The sequence below is a fragment of the Podarcis cretensis genome (genome assembly GCF_951804945.1).
Source record: "Podarcis cretensis genome assembly, chromosome: 3".
Taxonomy (NCBI): Eukaryota; Metazoa; Chordata; class Lepidosauria; order Squamata; family Lacertidae; genus Podarcis; species Podarcis cretensis.
Window position 1 is genome coordinate 96,656,034 of NC_137172.1, and position 21,306 is coordinate 96,677,339.

The following is a 21,306-nucleotide window of genomic DNA, read 5'->3' on the forward strand; positions in this document are numbered from 1 at the left end:
TGTTGTTTACTTCTTAGATCCATTACAGCAATGTAATATTTTGCTGTAGGCCCTTCCTTGCTTTCCCTGAAGGAGGAAGTTAGGGGTATTTATTTACAGGCTCATAACATGCATAAAGATTTTGGGATCGGGATAACACAGATTGAAAACAATTTGGAAAAACTTCATTTATCATGATTGGGGAAAAACAGCTTCTGTATCCATTGTCTTCATCCCTAAAATACTGTTCTTATTCATAACACTATCCTTGAAAATAGAAAGCTCTAAACTCATTGAAATACAGAAAAGGACCATGAGATTCATAAGCTCCAAATAAACCTAGTAGAGCATCTAATGAAAATCTATATCACAGGATAAACAATGGAAGACCCAATAAAATGGAGTACCCAATAAAATAAGATACAATCAAGTTTCAGAACTGTGATAGATTCTGGAGTGGTTTGAAGATAATGATAATAAACTATGAAAGATTGAACAGGAATTTCATAAGAAACAACTATGGGAACTACTTTGGTTTAAACCAAAGAATATACATGATTGCACTTTTGCCTTGTTTGCAGAAGTTAACTTCAAGTTAACTCCAGAAGTTACCCTCGTTATTAAAAAGTGAATGTAGCAAACTAACATAATAGACTATTGATCTCTCTGTCTGGAAAAAGCTATAGACAGAATTCAACGTACCGCTAAGTGAGTTATGCACAATGGGAATGAGGTCCACTCATGTAGTAGGACTTCCCTCCTCTCGCCCACTCACACCTGTTCTGCACCCTTTTTGAGAAGTCCTTATTACAAACAGATATAAAAGAAAGCAATTTTAAAAATTCGCTTAATTCTCTCCCAGATGCAAGCACTATATAAGAGAAAATGGGAACGGAACGTAATGAAATACAACACTACAGTGTCAGAAGTAGTATGGGGTTGGGTGTTTAAAAAAATACCCCAATAACATTATTGAATGTTAATCTGAAATGAAATTTATTTAAGGTAACACTTCAATGTTGTCTGCCTATTTATGGGCTGAGTAAAATGCACAGGCAAATACTACTACTACTACTACTGGAGATGTGAAAGCTAAGGCAGATTCTGTGCACATTTTCTGAAACTGCATAAAAACCTTTATTGCGTTTTGCATATAATACAGGAAATGACAGAAATCCAAAAACGATTCTTTCTCTGATCTGAAGTTATTAATGCTGATCTCCAATTGGGAGCAAGTATCAACCCTGTTTAGCTCAGCAATGGAAAAATAAAGATGCTCCAAAAATCATAGGAAAATGTGGGAGAATGTTGCGATGATAAAGCTAACATACAGCAGGAATGCTATGAATTATAATTATAAAAACAAACTTTGTTCATTCAGCTTTGGAGATGAAAGTACCTCCTTACAACTCATTTACACTAATTTAACAATTTATCATCATGTAAATTTCCGACCTTTCCCCTCATCCCTCTGCTACTTTTGTTTTATTACATTATTCTTCTTTTACTTAGTGGATTGTAATATTTAAAATTTCTTTTCTCTTTCCTGGTTTTCAAATGAAAGCCACTTGATAAATTAACTGTGGATTGCTGAAAACTCCTTAACCTTCCAGAATTAAAACTTTATACCTGATCAGAGAAAAGAACCTTGAGAAACAGATGTTTGGTAACTCCATAAATAACAAAATTCATGTAATTTGAAAGCTGCAATCCTATACAGTGGTACCTCGGGTTAAGTACTTAATTCGTCCCGGAGGTCCGTACTTAACCTGAAACTGTTCTTAACCTGAAGCACCACTTTAGCTAATGGGGCCTCCTCCTGCTGCTGCTGCTGCACCGCTGGAGCATGATTTCTGTTCTCATCCTGAAGCAAAGTTCTTAACCTGAAGCACTATTTCTGGGTTAGCAGAGTCTGTAACCTGAAGCGTATGTAACCTGGAGTGTATGTAACCCGAGGTACCACTGTACTCACTTATCTGAGAGCAGGGCTGGCCTACTAGTGAGGCAAGGTGGGGTGATCACTTCAAGCAGCAGGATCCTCTGGATCCCAATGTCCATCTTTCCCCCCCCCCTTTGTTACTGAGGTAGATCTACCCTCGCCTCTTCTTATCTGGTGGGGAGGGAGACGCTGTTTTGAGGCCCCCCTCTGTTGCCACATGTCTTCAGCCAGTTGCCTGAGAGTCAGTCCAATTGAACTCAGCAGGGCTTACATCTCAGTGCACATAATGTACAGTTTCAGTGCACATAAACTAACAGGAAGTCATTGCAAGTACATACCCCTCTTTTACCAGCACAACTCTGCATTTTTATACATAGCACTAATGCTTTAGAAGCTCTACTTCTTTTAAAATGACTCCTGCACTTCAGTAGCATGCCTCTACAAACCTGTTCACAGCAGGTTTTATTCTTAGAACGGTGTAATTTTCACTTTTCAAGTCTTGGTACGAGATCAGATTAGATGGCATTGAATAGCAAGTTTTGGTTACCCCTTTCTCTCTTTTTACTTGATTCCTAATATACTAATCTTCTTAGATTACATGCAGCTCGACTGTTTAGTATACAATTGTTATTGCGTGCTGAATTTTCCTCTTAACGCGCCCCCCCCCGCTTGATTGTGTGAGAAGGTATTAGTCTCATAAACTTGGATCCCCTTCAGATATTTACCTATTTACCACGTATTAACAAAAAAACCCAGACACATTTGTATATGCCTTGGTAGCGAGAGAACTTTTCAAAAATATTGGCACTATATTTTAAGAGACCTTGACACTTGAAAACCAGCTTGCGAGAAAGAACTGAATCTGTTTCATGGGGATGGTATGTACATGTGGGCAATCTAGTCCAATTTTGTCCAGTTCGTGCCCTGAGGCATCATCCTGCTTGGACAAGACAGCATCTGCCTAACACATGAATGCTCCCTCTGCCAACTCTGTCCTACCATGATGAAAGAGCAGGAACAAATATTAAAAAACCTGCTTCTTTAGTTGTAGCTCCGCAACTGTTCTGATTTGCTTGTGTCTGGATATTTATATCCTGCTCTTCTTCTGTGCGGACGCGGGTGGTGCTGTGGTCTAAACCACAGTGCCTAGGGCTTGCCGATCGGAAGGTCGGCAGTTCAAATCCCCGCGATGGGGTGAGCTCCCGTTGTTCGGTCCCAGCTCCTGCCAACCTAACAGTTCGAAAGCACGCCAAAAAGTGCAAGTAGATAAATAGGTACCGCTCTGACGGGAAGGTAAACGGCGTTTCCGTGTGCGGCTCTGTTTTCGCCAGAAGCGGCCTAGTCATGCTGGCCACATGACCTGGAAAAACTGTCTGCGGACAAACGTCGGCTCCCTTGCCAGTAAAGCGAGATGAGCGCTGCAACCCCAGAGTCGTTCGCGACTGGACTTAACAGTCAGGGGTCCTTTACTTTTACCTTTACTTCTTCTGTGCAGAAGGTAACTAGAGCAGCTAGCAAAACGGAAACAACAAACAATAGCAACACATGCAATCCCGAGTAAAATATCAGAAATATGGGGCAGGGATGTAGCTCAGTGGTCAAGTGGGTGCTTTTATGAGCAGGAGATCCCAAGTTTGGTCCTTTGCATCTCTCAGGAAGGGATGGCAATGCCCTCTGCCTGAAATCCCGGGTAGGTGATACAGTGGTGCCCCGCAAGACGAACGCCTCGCAAGACGGAAAACCCGCTAGACGAAAGGGTTTTCCGTTTTGGAGGCACTTCGCAAAATGAATTTCCCTATGGGCTTTCTTTGCAAGACGAAAATGTCTTGCAAGTTCCTGCAGGGTTTTTTCCCTCCCCCCCCCTTTTCCTAAGCCCTAAGCTGATTATCAGCTGATCCGCTAAAAGCCGCTAAACCGCTAATAGCACTAATCCGCTAAGCTGTCAATGGGCTTGCTTCGCAAGACGAAAAAACCACTATACGAAGAGCCTCACGGAACGGATTAATTTCGTCTTGCGAGGCACCACTGTACTGTGCTAGATGGAGCAATGGTTTGACTGGGTGTTAACGCGGCTCCTTTTGAGAGGGCCAAAACCCCACTGAGTGAATAAGTGTCACATTCCAATCTCATAACATCACTAAGTTAAAACTGGGCACGTGGGGAAAGCATCCCAGTACACAGACCATCCAATCTCAGTTGCGGATTTGCGCTTCTCTGCAAGAAAATTTGTTGCTTCCAGAAATTCTGAAGAGGCTAGTGCCTACAATTGAAGAGTTGGTTCACTCCAGTAAGCCTCAAGCAGGGGTGCCAACTTGAATAAAATACGGGGGGGGGGGGGGGGGCGGCGGCCAGGTAAGCCCCGTCCTGCATGATCAATCACATGACATGGCACACACACACCATTTGAATGGCAACTGGGGTGGGCATCCCCCTCAAATATTTTATTGGGGGAGGCAAAGGAACCTCGGCCCCCAGGAGTTGGCTCCTAAAGTCTGGAGCATTTAGATGAAAAGCAACCTTACTATGTATATGGTTCAGTCCACGGCTGGTTGATAGCTTCTCTAACGAGGAAGTGCTCATTACCTGTTGGAAGTGTTCTCCCAAGGGATCCCAGTTTCTACTAGGAAATAAGTCAGGCCATGTTTAGGCTCTAATGTTTGTTTTTATTCTTTCGGGCAAGCAAAGACAATACTGTAAGAGTTTTGTCGACCCTTCCCCCCGCCAAAAAGAAAAAGATAAGGCACCTTCTATACTGTAAGATGGCATCGCTTGTAAGTTTCGTTTTTGAAAGGTGCTCACAAAGTTTTACATCTTGCATGTTTCAGACAGCTGTGGCGCAGAAACTCATAGTGTGCGGACTATCCTTGTTGTTTCATATGACTGTTAGCAAAACTTTGCCTGTAGAGTACAACATCGATGAACATTTCCAAGCAACAGCTTCGCTGCCTACAAGGGTTATCTACTTGTACCTGTCTCTTATGGCTGCCAGACCTAAATACTACTTTGCGTGGACGTTGGGTAAGTAGACTTTTTTAAAAAAGAATGTTCTTGCGCCAAGCTGTGTCATGTTGTATAGTTTGCAGAACATATTTGAGACACTGCCCTCTTGTGGATGGTGAAAGAACTATGGATTCTTTTGCAAGGCAGTAGGAGGACCTTATTTAACAATATTTCTGTAGTGCTTAGATTGAAATACAGTGGTACCTCGGGTTAAGAACGTAATTCGTTCCGGAGGTCCGTTCTTAACCTGAAACTGTTCTTAACCTGAATCACCACTTTAGCTCATGGGGCCTCCCGCTGCCCCTGCACCGCCGGAACACAATTTCTGTTCTCATCCTGAAGCAAAGTTTTTAACTCGAGGTACTATTTCTAGGTTAGCGGAGTCTGTAACCTGAAGCGTATGTAACCCGAGGTACCACTGTAAATCTGAAAGAGGTTTAGAAAAGTAAAATAAATAAATAAAAAGGCATTCATATATAAAACTGGGCTTTCATAAGAAGCAATAAATGAAATGATTTGCTAGTCGTTAGCAATTTATTTCAACTGGATTGCAGCTTAAAAATGTTGCATGTCAGCTATAAAGTTGGGGGGTGATGTAGGAAACATTATTTTAAAAACAGAGAGGAGTGTGATTACTTTGATTCTCTTTATTTATTATAACACATATTATGAGGCTGTCTTTTGAGAACCAATGATTCTGTTCATTTGTGCTGAAATAGAGACAGTGGTTTCCTCTTCTGCTCCAGAAGTTAAATTATTTAACCCATTCATTTTAGGATTGCTTTTGCCAAGTGCAGTTCATTGTGAATGATCCCTAGGCTTTGTATGTGTGCACCTGCGCCTGCATTTAAGCTTTAAATGCAAGCGACACAGACTGTGCTTTTTGCATTTCATTACCACTTACCCCCACTGTTCGCAGTAGCTTCCCCTCTACATCCACGTGGGTGTAATCCTGCCAGCTAAAAAAAGCCACTTTATGCATCCAATGAAGTGTACTCTGCTCTCTTGTCCATAAAAGCTTAGGCTATAATAAATGTGTTAAGTCTTTAAGGTGCCATGAGACTCTGTGTTGTGTTTTACTTCACCCAAGCATTTTTCATCATTAGAATAATTTACTTATTGTGGTACCTGCATTTCACAATAAATGGTCATTATCTTTATACAGCTCTTTTAAAAACAGGTGTGTGCATCTCTCTGTGTGTGTTGAAAGCAGTAATTAAAAGCAGTTGATTTCAAAACAGCAACATCCCCCCCCCCCAGATTAGCTGTACAGTAGTACCTCGGGTTAAGTACTTAATTCGTTCCGGAGGTCCGTTCTTAACCTGAAACTGTTCTTAACCTGAAGCACCACTTTAGCTAATGGGGCCTCCTGCTGCTGCCGTGCTGCCAGAGCACGATTTCTGTTCTCATCCTGAAGCAAAGTTCTTAACCCGAGGTACTATTTCTGGGTTAGTCTGTAACCTGAAGCGTATGTAACCCGAGGTACCACTGTACCTTCATATCAGCCAGCAAGGCAAGTTTTGTGTTAACTTTGCATTTAGCCATTTAGAATATAGCAATAGATTATCTATAATTCTGACGGGAAAGTTTTATTTATGCCAATGAGGGAGGAAAAGAGAGACTTCTTTTCTTTTTATAGTGCTGTATATTATGACAAGAGAGCCAGTAGGGGTCAGAAGCATCACAAAGTTTTATAGCTCTGATTGATGGCAAATAGTATTGTTATGGGAGCTGTTGTCACTATAGTTGTAGAAAGTATACCACATTTCTGGTGGCAGAAGATGTAAAGTGACACATTTTTCTTTCCTTTAGGTGTTTGTGTTGAGGAATAGTTCATTTTTGTTTGGCTATTAAGCAAAAAGAAATAAGTAAGGTTTTCTCTCATTTCCATTGCATCTGAAGCATATGATTAAGATTTTAGTGTGACTACAAAAGCACAATACACTTATAACATTAAATTATCACCAAAGCCCACATTATACCAAGAAGTCCATACTTTATTAGTTAGGCGTGTGCATGAAATGAGAGCAGTAATGCAGTCTTCTCAGGCTTCAGACTGGCAGAGAAATTTTGTTATTACCTTTTCCCTTCTCATTTGACTAAAACTTCTTTTATTGTAACTTTGAAAAGTGTTTTAGATGTCTTGCATCATCTATCTGGTCAAACCAGCCTTGTCGGGGACTTGGCTTTTCATTGAAAATTGTGACTGGTGTTACGAAAGCTTCTAAGCAGACATTTCAAACTTAAAACGCGAAAGAAGTCGAAATGTAAATCTCATTTTATATGATTTTTAAGCTTCTTGCAAATTATTCCCTTCTTTCTTTGCAGCAGATGCAATTAATAATGCAGCTGGGTTTGGATTTAGAGGATATGATAAAAATGGACTCTCGCACTGGGATTCAATTTCAAATCTAAGAATTCTTCATATAGAGGTTGGTATATGGATCTTCTGAAAATGTTAATGGAAAATGTTGAAAGTTGGATTTGTATTGGGCCTTTTCTGGTATAACTTTAGTAATGAGATACATATAACGTGAGACGGGAATGGAAGAATTCCAGTTGCCACTGGTGCATTAAAATCAATTGTGGAGACTAGCATTCAGGTTGCTAAAATGAGCAGCTTTGTCACATTCTTCCTGTTGGGTTACTAGCCATCTTGCTCCCGCTGTCTCCTCCTTATGTTCCATTTCCTCTATTGGAAATGAGGACTTGCATTCTCCCTTTATGAAAAGAGAAGAAGCTGAATCGCCTCCTTTCTTCCCATGTGAAGAAAAGGCGCATTGCTTATGTAGAGGAAGTCTTCCCATTCTATGTAGTAGATGGTGCTGGTCCACTGCTTTGAATGGAGCGCATCAAAGAGAAGGAAACAAGTGATGGAACTTCTGCCACTTTTTAGGTGCCTGTGTATAGTGAAAAGTTCAGCCCTGGCCAACATTTCCTGGTTTTCGATTTAGAATCCTCATTACTGCACTTTCAGAATTCTGTTTCTTGAACAGAATTTTGTTGTAGAGGGTCAGGGCTGAAAGAAGAGATAAAATAAAAATAAAAATTGGAAGGGGGGGCCAGCCGTACTCATTTGGCTCCTTCTCAAATGGCAGGGACCCCAAGCCACTTTCTTGAGTTAAGCTCTTGGAGGATAACAGTTGCTGCAGTAATCGGTAGTTTCTAACCTCAGGCAAGAGTGACATAAGGAATATCCACTGCTGATCATGCCTAAATCGTGTTTGTTTGTGTGTGTGTGTGACGGGCAGCACTCTTTTAAACTTTTGTTTGCCCAGTGGCACTATCAGAGAGGCATAGCCTAAATATACCTAGACAAACATTGAGACAAACCCTTCCACATCCCGCGGCACTTGCTATAGGGGTGCCTGTGTTTGTTGGGGAAGGGGAAGGGGCACACTTGGCAGTCCATCCCCACTGTGAGTCATGAAATGCTCCTGGTATAATGAGCGCACCTTCGACAGTGTACCCTCTTCATCTCTGTTTGCATATGGTGGAGCCAGTCAGTGTGGCATGTGACATGTCTAGGTGATTGTCAGCTACAACATTTCGAAAAGCAGCCAAGATGGCTCAAAGTAGATTATACTTTTGTCGCCACCCCTGAAAGAAACCTTTTTCATTTGCCCATCAATACATATTGCATAGGGGGGACGCAGGTGGCGCTGTGGGTTAAAGCCTCAGCGCCTAGGACTTGCCGATCGAAAGGTTGGCGGTTCGAATCCCTGCGGCGGGGTGCGCTCCCACTGCTCGGTCCCAGCGCCTGCCAACCTAGCAGTTCGAAAGCACCTCCGGGTGCAAGTAGATAAATAGGGACCGCTTACCAGCGGGAAGGTAAACGGCGTTTCCGTGTGCGGCTCTGGCTCGCCAGAGCAGTGATGTCACGCTGGCCACGTGACCCGGAAGTGTCTCCGGACAGCGCTGGCCCCTGGCCTCTTAAGTGAGATGGGCGCACAACCCTAGAGTCTGTCAAGACTGGCCCATACGGGCAGGGGTACCTTTACCTTTTTTACATATTGCATAATACATACCTCCTCCTCCTCCTCCTTCTTCTTCTTCTGCGATCACTCGTAGCTGAGTAAGGTTGTAACTAATACATATCAATACATACTGCATAAGGGACGCGGGTGGCGCTGTGATCTACACCACTGAGCCTCTTCGGCTTGCCAATCAGAAGGTTAGCAGTTCGAATCCCCACAACGGGATGAGCTCCCGTTGCTCTGTCCCAGCTCCTGCCAACATAGCAGTTCGAAAGCATGCCAGTGCAAGTAGATAAATAGGTACTGCTGCGGCAGGAAGGTGAATGGTGTTTCCATGCACTCTGGTTTCCGTCACAGTGTCCCATTGCACCAGAAGTGGTTTAGTCATGCTGGCCACATGACCTGGAAAGCTGTCTGTGGACAAACACTGGCTCCCTCAGCCTGAAAGCGAGATGAGTGCCGCAACCCCATAATCGCCTGTGGCTGGACTTAACCGTCCAGGGGTTCCTTAACTTTTTTACTTTACCTTATTTCATAATAATATGATCTCTTTTAAACCCTAAGTAATGACATAATGATTACCTCTGCATTACAGAAATACAATAACGGTGTGTTAATTTTACAGTTCTCAACAAGTTTCAAGATGTTTCTTGATAACTGGAATATCCAGACAGCTCTTTGGCTGAAAAGGTACTATCTGTTATCTGTTTTTTTTCTTATAAGCCTGTCGTAAAAAGAGTCATGTTATGCCATTCCTAAGATGCCAAAAGCACCAGACACATTGTTTACTGGCCTTGGCGAATGCAGGCGAAAATGGGTGGCCTTTGACTAAAACCTTGTCTCCTAAGATAAGCGGTCATTTTATCAGATGATTTGTGTGTTCATTGGGGGCTGGGACTCAGTGAACAGAGTCCCTTCTAAGTTTGAAACTGCCAATGATAAATACATTAAGTTATTTCTGCTAGGCTTTTTTTTTCTTTCTGAACTTCACTTCCTCCTGTTCTTAATAAATGTATTTTTCCTTGGATTTTTAGAGTATGTTATGAACGGGCCTCCTTCAGTCCAACAATACAAACCTTTATCTTGTCAGCCATTTGGCATGGGGTATATCCAGGATATTATTTAACATTCTTAACAGGAGTACTAATGACAATGGCAGCACGAACTGTAAGTACCGCTGCCTCTCTGCTCTTGCCAAAGAATTGTGCGAATTCAATGCGGCTCTTAACATTTACATTCAAAACCTTAAATTTGTAGGAGGGAGGAAAATATCTGCTTTTTTAAAAAAGGCATTTTGTAGTCCACTTCCATATTTTTGACTGAATTAACCAACCAAAGCACCAGTGTCTGAGTAATATAAGTGAATAATTGTGTGGTGCTTCTTCAAACTTGAAGTGGCAGAACATGGGAATTATTACTCTGTTTCCATCATTGTAGAGGAAAAGCATCAATGAATGACTAATTCAGGATGACCTTGAGCCTCCTTGGTGGTTGCCAAATGGTTGCCTCACCTTGTTTAATGATAGAACAGTCGCTGGGAGTAATGTTTGGAACAATTTATTTGACAAAGATCAGCTAGAATGTATGTCTTTATCAGCAACTGCACATGACATTGATGCATTTAATGCATTCAACATCTTGTCAACCCCTCTGATGGTAGTAATCAGGATTGGAACCCTGGCAGACAGGAAGGAGACATTTAACCCTTTTTCCCCACAAACTGTGATCCCAAGCTACTGCTTCTCCACGAAGGGAACACATTTAAAATAACATCCAGTGTAACTCCAAGTGGGCAGTCTTGTCAGGATTGGTTTTGGGGATATAATTAGTCCTGAAAGGACTAGAGAATAGGAGCTCTGGGAAACTGGCAATAAAACTACCAGAGGGTTAGCAAGTCATAAGCAATCACAGTGGGTCACTTAATAAGAACAGCTCTTCCGTAAATTAAAAACATCCAGAGTCAAAGACAGAGATGCTCGTGTAAAGCTGGAAGCATAGTGCAGGAAGATGGGAAACAGAGGAGGTGGTAGGTGAAGAAATTTGAATGTCTGTTCCCAGCAATAGACAGTAACAAGCAGACAAGTGCACTGTTTTTACCTATTCCAGAAAGAGGCCAAGAACTGATCAGGAAATTTATTACAGCCAGCTAGGGGTGAGGCGGTGGCGCTCACCTGACGTCTGGCCACCCATGTTACTTACTGCATACTGGGATAGGGGGGAGGAGGGGGGAGGTCAGTGCTGTGAAACATGTCTGCAGCAGTGCTGGATTGGCTCCACTGGTGCATTTGCATGGCCCCGCCCTCTGCTTTCACCCTCTCCATCCTGGCATGCGGTAGCGATGCTGGTTGACTGGAGGTCAAGCGAGCACCGCCGTCCCACCCTGCTATTGGCGGCTAGAGCAGAAAACCTAGAAGATTCTCTATTTGAGGGTCACTTCACAGCCATTCATCACATCCTATATGATTCAATCTTAATAAAAATTGAAGGATTTTACTAGAACGCAAACAATAATATTAGAAAACGGGAAGATGACAAAGTCAATGTAATGTCATTTTAATACAGATACCGTGGTACCTTGGTTTGCAACCATTTCGGATTACAACCTTTTGGATTACAACCATGTCAAACCCAGAAGTGCGTGTCCCTTTTTTTTGGATTACAACCCTTTTTTTTGGAGGCCCCATTGGCGAAAGCGTGCCTTGGGTTACAACCTGTTTTGGTTTACAACCGGACCTCCAGAACGGATTATGGTTGTAAACCAAGGTACCACTGTATATATATTTTAATTTTTAAAAATACCACCTAGCAGGGGCCACACTACAACTCTCAATGTTATGAAAACACTTATTGGATCAATAGGGAATCAAGATCAACACTAGGCTTTCTGTATTTTGGCTGCATCTAGATGTAGTTTCTTGTAACTTCTGATGACTACCTATTCTGTGATGACGATCCTGGTTCTCCTACTAATTATTTCCCCTCTTTTTTTGGTTTAGATTAGAAAGAACATTAGGCACTACTTTATTGACTCCCCAGCCATTAAATTATGTTATGATATCATGACATGGATGATGACTCAAGTAGCAATAAGTTACACGGTGGTCCCATTTGTACTTCTCTCCGTAAAACCATCATACCTGTTTTACAGGTGAGTTGACACTTTGTGCTTTTAAAAAAGATTTAAACGGCAGGTGGAATTATTCAGGGGTTCTCTTTCCCTGCCCCCGAAAGCTGAACAAGTAGTAATCTAGTCTTCAACTCCATTTGCAGAGAATTTCATGTGATATTTGATGCTTGGTGGAGGGATTGGGCAGATGGGCGAGGGAAGTAGAAAATCTGAACCAAGGTGTGTTGAACAAGAAGCACCCAGTGGCCATCATCCACTTTTTTTCGACAAGTTTCTTAAGAAGGTGATGGTCCCATTCCCATTCCAGTCGGATTTCAGGCCTGGGTATGGCACTCAAACTACCTTGATCGCCCTGTACCAGTGAGCTTTTTTGGAAGAGGGACAAAGGAACTGCAGTCTTGCTTGTTGCCCTCCAGCTCTCAGAAGCTTTCCATACTGTTGACCATGGTACCCTCCTGCAGTGGCTCTGGGGGGCTGGGAGATGGGGGACACTGGGTCCACAGTGATTTCGCTGCTGCCTCAGAGGCTGATTTCGGAGAGTAGCAATGGAGGGATATTGCCCAGTGCCTTAGGAGCTAACTTGCAGGGTTTCCCAAGGGTCTGTCTTGTTCCCTAAGCTTTTTGACAGCTATACAGGACAGAACATTGGGGAAGTGTAACGAATCCAGAGAAGATGGAGGTTCTGAGTGTGGGAGGTTCTCAAATCCAAGAAGATGGGGGGTTGCCAGTTCTGGATGGGGTTGCATTCCCCTAGAAGGAACAGATGCCTTGATTCTTCTATGCTGCTTGAGGTCTTGGTGCTCACTATAGCAGGCCTTCTGACAAGTAGGTCAGTGTTTATAGCTTTGTCACAAAACACTCCCGAGTTCAATTTGACTTAATATGGTTTCCTCCCCTATTTTTATTTTTATTTGCTTAGTTCCTGTTACTTCTGCCTCCACATAGCCTGCATTTTAGTACTGTTGATATCTCCGTTGAAAAGAACTCAAAAAGGAAATAAAGAGCAAGAAAGCATCCAGCCCTCTTGGTCCAAAAAGCAGGGTCAAGGAGGAGGAGGAAGAGATGATGATGAAGAAGAAAAAGGCGTCATGGGACATAACAGTTACTCCACGGCAAATAGTTTCAATCAGAAAAGAGAAATCACCTGCAGAAATACAACACTGAAGCAATGATTAGGAGATGCTATGATGGATATATTTTATATTTCGAAACCCGTTTATAGCACCTTTTAAAAGGGGTTGTTGTATTTGTCTGGAAAAGATGGGTTAGTAAGGAACGAATGCTATATATCCCTAGGGAATATTGAATACATTAGTAAGAATGGAAACAAAGCAAATTAACCTCTCCCGTGCCATGTTCCTGTGGATCACGCCTTATGTGAAAATATTACCATTATTTCAATGGGCACTCAGGACTTGCAGCATATGTCCATTGGGTCATAGGTGTGCCCCTTTGCTGAATGTATGTTGCACATCTCAAGGCACTTACGGGGATGGTGGGTCATTGTGTCAATTCAGAGTAACAGAAGGAAAATATCTTTAACAAGCAAATGCCTTGCCTTAAACCCTCTATCTACTGAAATAATGTTTCTAAGTGGTATTTTCATAATATGTGGGAAGCATAGTTCAAATATGGGGTTTTTTGGGGGAAACAGAGAAATGGAAGTAGAAAGTCAATTATAGCGTCTGATAAGAAGGAATTGCAATAAGCATCTCAGTATTTGGAGGGTTTTCTTAGTATATCAAATTCATGCAGTTCGGGACTGCAAACAATTGCCAATGCAGAAGTGGTTCATTTGATCAACACTCATTATAAGAACTCTTGGCAAATTTCTTTTTTAAAATCAAAATTCACCCTTTTCAGGGTGAAATGCTCTAGTTTTATGGGTTCTTTTCTTTTTTGCTCTATCAGTATATATGAGTTTTGCAACTAGATACAAAATGGCAGCCATAATAAGACACTCACAGAGTTTCTGTTAAAGCCACAACTTTCCAGTAAAACTCATCCTTTTTTGTCATGTAGAAATAAGAGTGACCTTAAGATAAAGTCACTTGGAAATTTTTGTCAGAGATGTAAAAAAATAATTTAAAAAATAGTGTGAGAAAGTGCTTATGATATAAGTATAGCCAGATTATATTATGGTTATAATTCAGTTTATATTAAACAAAGAGTGAAATTGTTAAATAGGTATTGTCTAGCTCATCTTTGACATTATATATCCTGTAACACTGGAGAACCTGTGATTTAGGAAATCCCTAAACCAGGGTTTCATTCATGGAGGGTCATACTGTACTTTTTGATAAAATATTCCCAACTGTTCTGTTCTCTAACAATTTTATTTTGAAACTATATCAAAGGAGTTGATAAATATTAATCACTTTCTGGTGAACATTAATAACTGCTAAAGAATTGAAGTACTAAAGGGCTATAATTTTTATTTTTCTTGTTTGCATACCATTTTCTTCGTCTTTAGTAAACGGGAACCATTTTAACATTTAAAATGTAAAGGAAGTGCCACAGCAAGTAATGAAAATCAGAACTGAATTGTTTCTAAAACAATTTTATTTCCACTAATATTGTATCTCAGTAATAGGAACCTGTGGCCCTTCAGATCTTGTCGGACTACAACTCCCACCAGCCATTTGCTATGCTGGCTGGGACAGATGATAGATGCGGTCCTCTAGATGATGTTGGACTCCCAAGTTCCTCATCCCTCCCCTAATACAGTATATAGCAGCTGACTGAATATTTTAAGTGAGCAGAGAAAGGTAAAATCAGCTCTTTGCTGTTAGGGATGTAGAAAACAAATGCATTTTCCACATGTAGAAATCTGAAAGCATCTTAATCCGCACAGATTCATGTTAAAATCAAGAGTAAGAAATAGGATATATTTCTTGTTTAGAGTGTTCCACTTCTTTTCATGGTCTGCCTCCATGATATCCCGGGATAGTTAGAGACAGTTGCATTCTGTCTAAGGAAACTGCAAACTAATGCATGTTGTTGATCTCATTGTTAGAACAGAAACGCAGAATAGAATATGTATTTGAAGATCAGGGCTTTCACACTGACTTGTGTCATGGAAATGAATATTAGCGTTAGAATAAATAAACTTGTAATATCTTTGGAAATTGTGCTAACACACAGCATTATTCCATTATCATTATACTAAAGAAATGTGTAGGGAGAAGTTGCAAGGGAACTTCTCATATTGCTGATGGGAGTTCAACACAAGAGAGGTGTTTCTGAGTGTGTGCACATACCACAGGATCTCTATCAGGGGAGGTAGGGTAATCTAGTAACAGGAGGCTAGAAATTGTTCCCCCATCCCCAACATTGTCAATAGAATCATAGAACTGTCAAGTTGAAGGGGACTCTGAAGGCCATCTAGTCAAACCCACTGCAATGCAGGGATCTCAAGTGGATCATACATGACATGTGGCCATCCAACCTCTGCTTAAAAACCTCCAGGGAAGGAGAGTCCACCACCTCTTGTGAGAGTCTGTTCCACTGTCAAACAACTCTTGCTGTCGGAAAATTATTCCTGATGTTTAGTCGGAATCTCCTTTCTTTTAACTTGAAGCCATTGGTTCAGGTCCTAGCCCCCAGAGTAGGAGAAATCAGGCTTGCTCCATCTTCCATGTGACAGCCCTTTAAATATTGACATCTTCTCTCAATCTCCTCTTATCCAGGCTCAACATATGCCCAACACCCTCAGCCGTTCTTCATAAGACTTGGTTTCCAGACCCTTGATCATCTTGGTTACCCTCCTATGCACAAATTCCAGTTTGTCATTATCCTTCTTAAATTGTGGCACCCAGAACTGGACACAGGTGTGGTCTGACCAAGGCAGAATTGAGTGGTACTATTACTTCCCTTGATCTGGACACTGTATTTCTGTTGGTACCGCCTAGAATAGCATTAGCCTTTTTTTGCCGCTGCACCTCACTGTTGACTCAAGTGGGGTGCTTTATTTTTTTCCAACAAATGGTAGCTGTTTACTTAATTGGGGGAAAATAAAGGGATGTATTTTTAACAGCAGTAGGAGTTGACCCCCACCTTACTATGGCTAACCTCAGACTTTGAGTTGGGGGCAAGCGTATTCACCAGCTGTGTCCAAAATGGCAGCCCATTCTTCCCTCCTAGTTTTCAGTGGGAACCCAGCTTAGTCCATCTTGCTTAGTCCATTCTGACTCCTGTTTCTATACATTAAGCTAAAGGCAAGTCTAGTTTAAAGGTTGGGGGTTAACCTACCTTTCCCACAAACACATATACATTGAGAAGCTAGTGTGGTGTAGTGGTTAGGGTGTTTGACTAGGACCTGAGAGAAAAGGGTTCAAATTCCCACTTAGCCATGAAGTTCATTCAGTGATCTTGGGCCAGTCACCCTCTCTTAGACTAACCTAACCTACCTCAGAGGGTTGTTGTGATGATGATAATATGGAGAGGGGGAGAGCCATGTATGCCACTTTGAGCTCCTTGGAGGAAAGGTGGGATTTTTAAAAAAAGCATAAATAAATAAAGTAGGTGGCCTGATCCTTCCCATAGCAATAGCAGTGGCCTCAGTTGGAACTAGAATAGTGAATGGGCGCAGGATCAAAGGTTCTTCTATCCATATCTTACTCATCTGTCCACCTGTTTTTCCAAACCAACTCTGACTCCAAGGCCCTGAGAAGGAAGTGTGGAATGTATTCCACCCACACCAAGCCAAAAGTTGCACTGAGGATAGACGGAAGTGGAAAGGATTAATTCCTTAAAATCCAGTTGTCTTCTCCACTGCCTATTAACATAATACTGTGATGCTATTTGGATTCTTGCATGACTATTATAGTTGCATAATATCTACATTGATAGACACTTGCAAATAATATATTTTTGACATCATACATTTGCAAACATGAATATAAAGTTCTGTCCTGTGATGCAAAAAGAAAAGAAAAAGGTTTAGTGCTTACGACTACTCATATGCACACATACCTGGAAGTACCGGTAATCTTATTGAATGCAGTGGGATTCCAACATGCATTGAGTTGCACAGTGAATACACAACTGATTCTCTGCTTCATTATATCTAGTCCTATACTAGATTGAAAATTCAGCTCAAGATAAGCAATTAATTGTATGACTAGTTCTTCCAACTGTAAACAAAATATATGCTTAGATGCACATGAATTAGGCTTCATTATAGCCACAGTTGGTTCAAACTAACAGTGCAAACTAACTGATACATATCTACTCAAAAGTAAGTTGGTTGAGTTTAATGGATTATTCCCACGTAGGCAGTAAAGGATTATAGCCTTATTCTCAATCAAAGTAATGAGATTAAAGTAATCAGGACTTGTGGCTTACTTAGTTGCATTCATTTTGGTGAGAAACACTCTTTACACCCACTGGATTGGAACCAGGAATTAGAAAAAACAACAACACCATTTGTCTAATTCTAAGTGAGTTGATATTTTCAAATAGTGATTTCAGCCAGAGGAAATCACTGCAAAATCTTAGTATTCCAAATCAGCCTTTAACTTCTAATTGCCACTCCATAAATTAAGTTAGGATTCATCTGAACCTAATTTATACATGTCTCCATTGGCTAAACATATCTTACTATTATCACCTGCCGCCTTTTTATATAAAGTGCATTTACAAATTTGCATTCTGAAGTCAATTCTGACTGCTTGCAATTTAACATGAACCTGACTTGTCCTAACAGCTACCTGTGACTCTTAAACATTTCCATATATTCTTAAAGGAATATACTGACCCAACGGGCTCCATATTCAGCAGAGTTTTAGCTTTAAAAGTAGGGTATCTTAAAAGCCTTGGCATCAAATTGAAATTTGACACTTGTAAGTTGTTTAAGGGGTAACTGTCACTTTTACAAAGGATATTTTGCTTTTGATGATGCATTTTGTGTAGTACATTGTTTTGAGAAACTTAGCATTTGAACGTTGCTGTTTAAAGAAATGATTTGTCAAAAGACCAGAATCCAATCACCCAATCAGTTCCTTTAATAATAAAATGGTTAGGCTAGGAGCCAAAGAGCCACATGCTCTCTCTTCCTACTGTTGGGCCTTGTACCCTCCCCAAAAACACAATCTTAAAAGTTGGGGACACCTGAAAAAAGCATAGGAACCTAGTAGGCTGCCTTGTATCAATACTATTTGACCATCAATCTTAGTATCATCTACTGTGACTAATAGCAACTTGCAGGGGGTTGGGTAGAGATCCTCCACATGTCCTTTGCAAGATCCTTTTAATGGGATTAACCCTGGAGTTTTCCAAATGCAAATCAGTGAGGTATGGTTCCTCATTCAGTTTGGCACAAAGAGCCGAAGTGCCATGGGGGAAATCTGAACACCACCCCCTACAGGACACGCAGATCAGTGCTTTTCTGCTTGGGGTGCCTGGACCTGGCCTCATCTTTTAAGGTGCCACCAAACACTTTGTTTTTGCTAATGTGGCTACTTTCCTGGAGTCCTGTCCTAATTACTCATGCATAAGTGCCATTGAAGTCCGTAGGGCTAACCATGCATAGCAGGTGCCAGGACCGCCTATGTTGTATGGCTGAAGCTCTCATCTCTGGGATATTGTCAGGCTGTGTGACATTGAAGTGGACTTTGGCTTTTGTGAGCTGGAGCTAACAGTATTGGGATGGTAGTAGACTGTTGCCCCACCTTGGCAAGAGCAGTAGCTGCATAGTACCATCCTTAGTTAGATGTCTGGTCTCAAAGGTTTCTAAGCCGTTGTCTTAAAAGTTGAGCCATTTCCCATGCTATTAATTGGTTCTGGTAGGTTTTTGCTCTCGTTCCTGCTAAGATTATAGAAAACTATGTGTGGTCTTAAGGCTCACACTTTGAAGCCTGGCATTAAGCAAACACATGCACTTCAAATTTAATATTTGCAGTTTCTTGCTCTATTGTTTTTATTTTGGATGACATTCACTGCAAATATTCATTCAGCCACTAATGTCTGGGCAACCTGCTGTGTGAGCAACAATAGAGTATTGGAATCCTTTTGCAAAGTAAGAAGTTGGTTGCTTTCAGACGAGTGGCTGTTTTTGAAAACCCTGAAATAGTGGGCTGCATCCAGTCTTTGCCTGAGCAAATTTCTAATGGTGCAGTGGGACTTTCTCGTTCCCATCTTCCCACAGAATCCCGAGAATCCTCTCTGGGGGACCAGGGGACCCTCTGGAAAGGCCTGAGATGGGATGGGATGTGAAGTTGCAGTGGGATGTTGAATTTTGTGCAAGCTGCCTCCCAATTTTAGGCAACCCCTCTCCTCTTGCTAGATCTCAGGCCTTGTCTGAGGGCCCCTCTTCGCAGAAGAGGCTGTTTAGAGGGGGCTGTGGTAGATTGGAAGGGATGGGAAAGTACTGTTGCGCAAGCACATTTCCACTTGTGCAACTTTCCGTACCACTTGCTGATACTTTAACCCTAGTATGTGACTTCGATCCTGGACCCACTTGAAAATACTGGAAGCTCTCTTTCTACCCTTTTATTCAGCCCCACTGTCCTGCCCGTCTGGGAAAAAAAAACTGCTGTTACTTTTGGCATTTACTCAGGTGAGCCTCTTTGGCTTCATCGTCTGGTTCGCTGTTGCTACAAGACACGTCGGGCTCATTTGGGCTCTTGTATTCCCACTTAACATGCGAGATGTGCTGCCTCCACCGGTAGATGACTCAGAACATCGTTTAGCTGTGCATATCGGCACTTAGACCAGAAAAGGTTTTATAAAAGGAGCATTTGCCTACACTTTTTGTTGTCGTCGTTGCCTTGAATGTATTTTGTCAGGTTCTTAATGTTTAATGACTGTCTCATTTCATACCTTTGTTTTCAATGTTCATTGATTTTGACTCTCTTTGAAGTCTTTGGATGTGTCTTACAGTGGCAAAAATGTCATGCAAATACAGTAGTATGTAGAGAGTTATTCTTGAAACAGACCTCAAGCGGATGCTAGCTCAGAGAGAAATTTCTATATGTGTATTGAAAGGAAACTAGCACCCCAATTCATGATAATTAAAATAATATAAAATTATTCAATATAGGAATATAAATATGAAATTTAGCTATTTCTTACCTGGCCACATATTGAAGGGGTCTATTCTTAGCTCAATGCAGAGATAGTTATGCTCCCTCCCTCCTCAGATAATCTGCTTTTTGAGATGAGAATATGCTTCAAAAGTGGATAGTTGCAGTATTTCCTCGATTTGCCTTCCCCGATTCAAAATATAAAGGCGTTGCCCATGAGTTTCATTTTTATTATTCCAATATATATATATAAATATATTTTTTAAAAATTGTTATTTTTCAACAGATCCATAAAATTAGGTCTTGGTGTATGGTAATTTAAAATACCACTGTGTTAGTTTACACTGTGATGTGATATTTTAATAATTACTTATTTCTAGTTTTGTCTCAAGAGATGCTACGTACAAGTAGCAGACTGCTATGTTTTAAAAGGTGTTTTTAACTTGCCTATAAATGTTTTTCTAATTTGTGTCTTTCAAATCTGATTAAACAGTAGTTTAAAAAAAGAGAGGCCTGGAATTGTTTTTTTCCATCTGTTTGGTGCTGTTTAACTTACACAATGTGATGCATTTAAAAACAACTACCGGTAGCTGTTTTATCCCTTCACTTGATGAGAGGAGTCACCGCAAAAAGACGCAAACAACCACACTTCCACAGCAGACCTACAATTCACTTACTGAACAGTCTGCAGTGTGTTTTGAAACATACCATGAGCAATGTGACTTTATAAATGACATCTGGAAATTTAATAGAATCTGGTCTGTCTGGAGCCTGTTCAGACATTACTTTTTATAAATGCAAGTGAAGTTATGTTAATCCCTTATCTGCAAATAGGAGAAACGCTGTTATGAAAACTAGTAGCATATGAGTCTGCCAGCTCTTTTGTCCAGATTATCCTTTTTTTTAGTGGTTATCTCTTTCCATGCACTTGGAAACATTGCTTTCTGTAGCATGTATACAGATGCACAGTAGATTTGGTTCCCAATACGTTTTGAGGAAACACTGTCTCCAAACCCAGCTGGTTGCATGTAATGGGACTTTGAGATCACAAAAAGCCAGACTCTTACCAAAATTTTACTCAGTGGTGAGAGAGACTTCATTTCTGATACTAGTGGTCTGAATTTATATATATATATATAAAGAGGCTAACAACTGCACTTGCATGTCCAAAACTCGAGCCAGTTCTGATCCAGAATTGAAAGAAATGGGATTAAAAGACAGGCTATCTATGTCTGTTGCAGACTTCCAGAGAAGTTGTTT

At 41.1% G+C, this 21,306-nt stretch overlaps 1 protein-coding gene across 2 annotated transcripts in view; it reads left to right on the forward strand.

Annotated features, from left to right (window-relative positions):
* The window catches only part of MBOAT2 (membrane bound glycerophospholipid O-acyltransferase 2), a 74,885-nt gene extending 55,019 nt beyond the window's left edge, over window positions 1-19,866 (forward strand). For both annotated transcript variants that reach the window (XM_079969906.1, XM_079969907.1), the window contains exons 8-13: window positions 4,744-4,936; window positions 7,247-7,350; window positions 9,521-9,585; window positions 9,930-10,062; window positions 11,892-12,043; window positions 12,942-19,866. In XM_079969906.1, coding sequence (XP_079826032.1) covers window positions 4,744-4,936; window positions 7,247-7,350; window positions 9,521-9,585; window positions 9,930-10,062; window positions 11,892-12,043; window positions 12,942-13,194 — 900 coding nt within the window. In that variant the 3' untranslated portion in view covers window positions 13,195-19,866. The remainder of the gene's footprint in view (window positions 1-4,743; window positions 4,937-7,246; window positions 7,351-9,520; window positions 9,586-9,929; window positions 10,063-11,891; window positions 12,044-12,941) is intronic.
* Window positions 19,867-21,306: the final 1,440 nt, after the last annotated feature.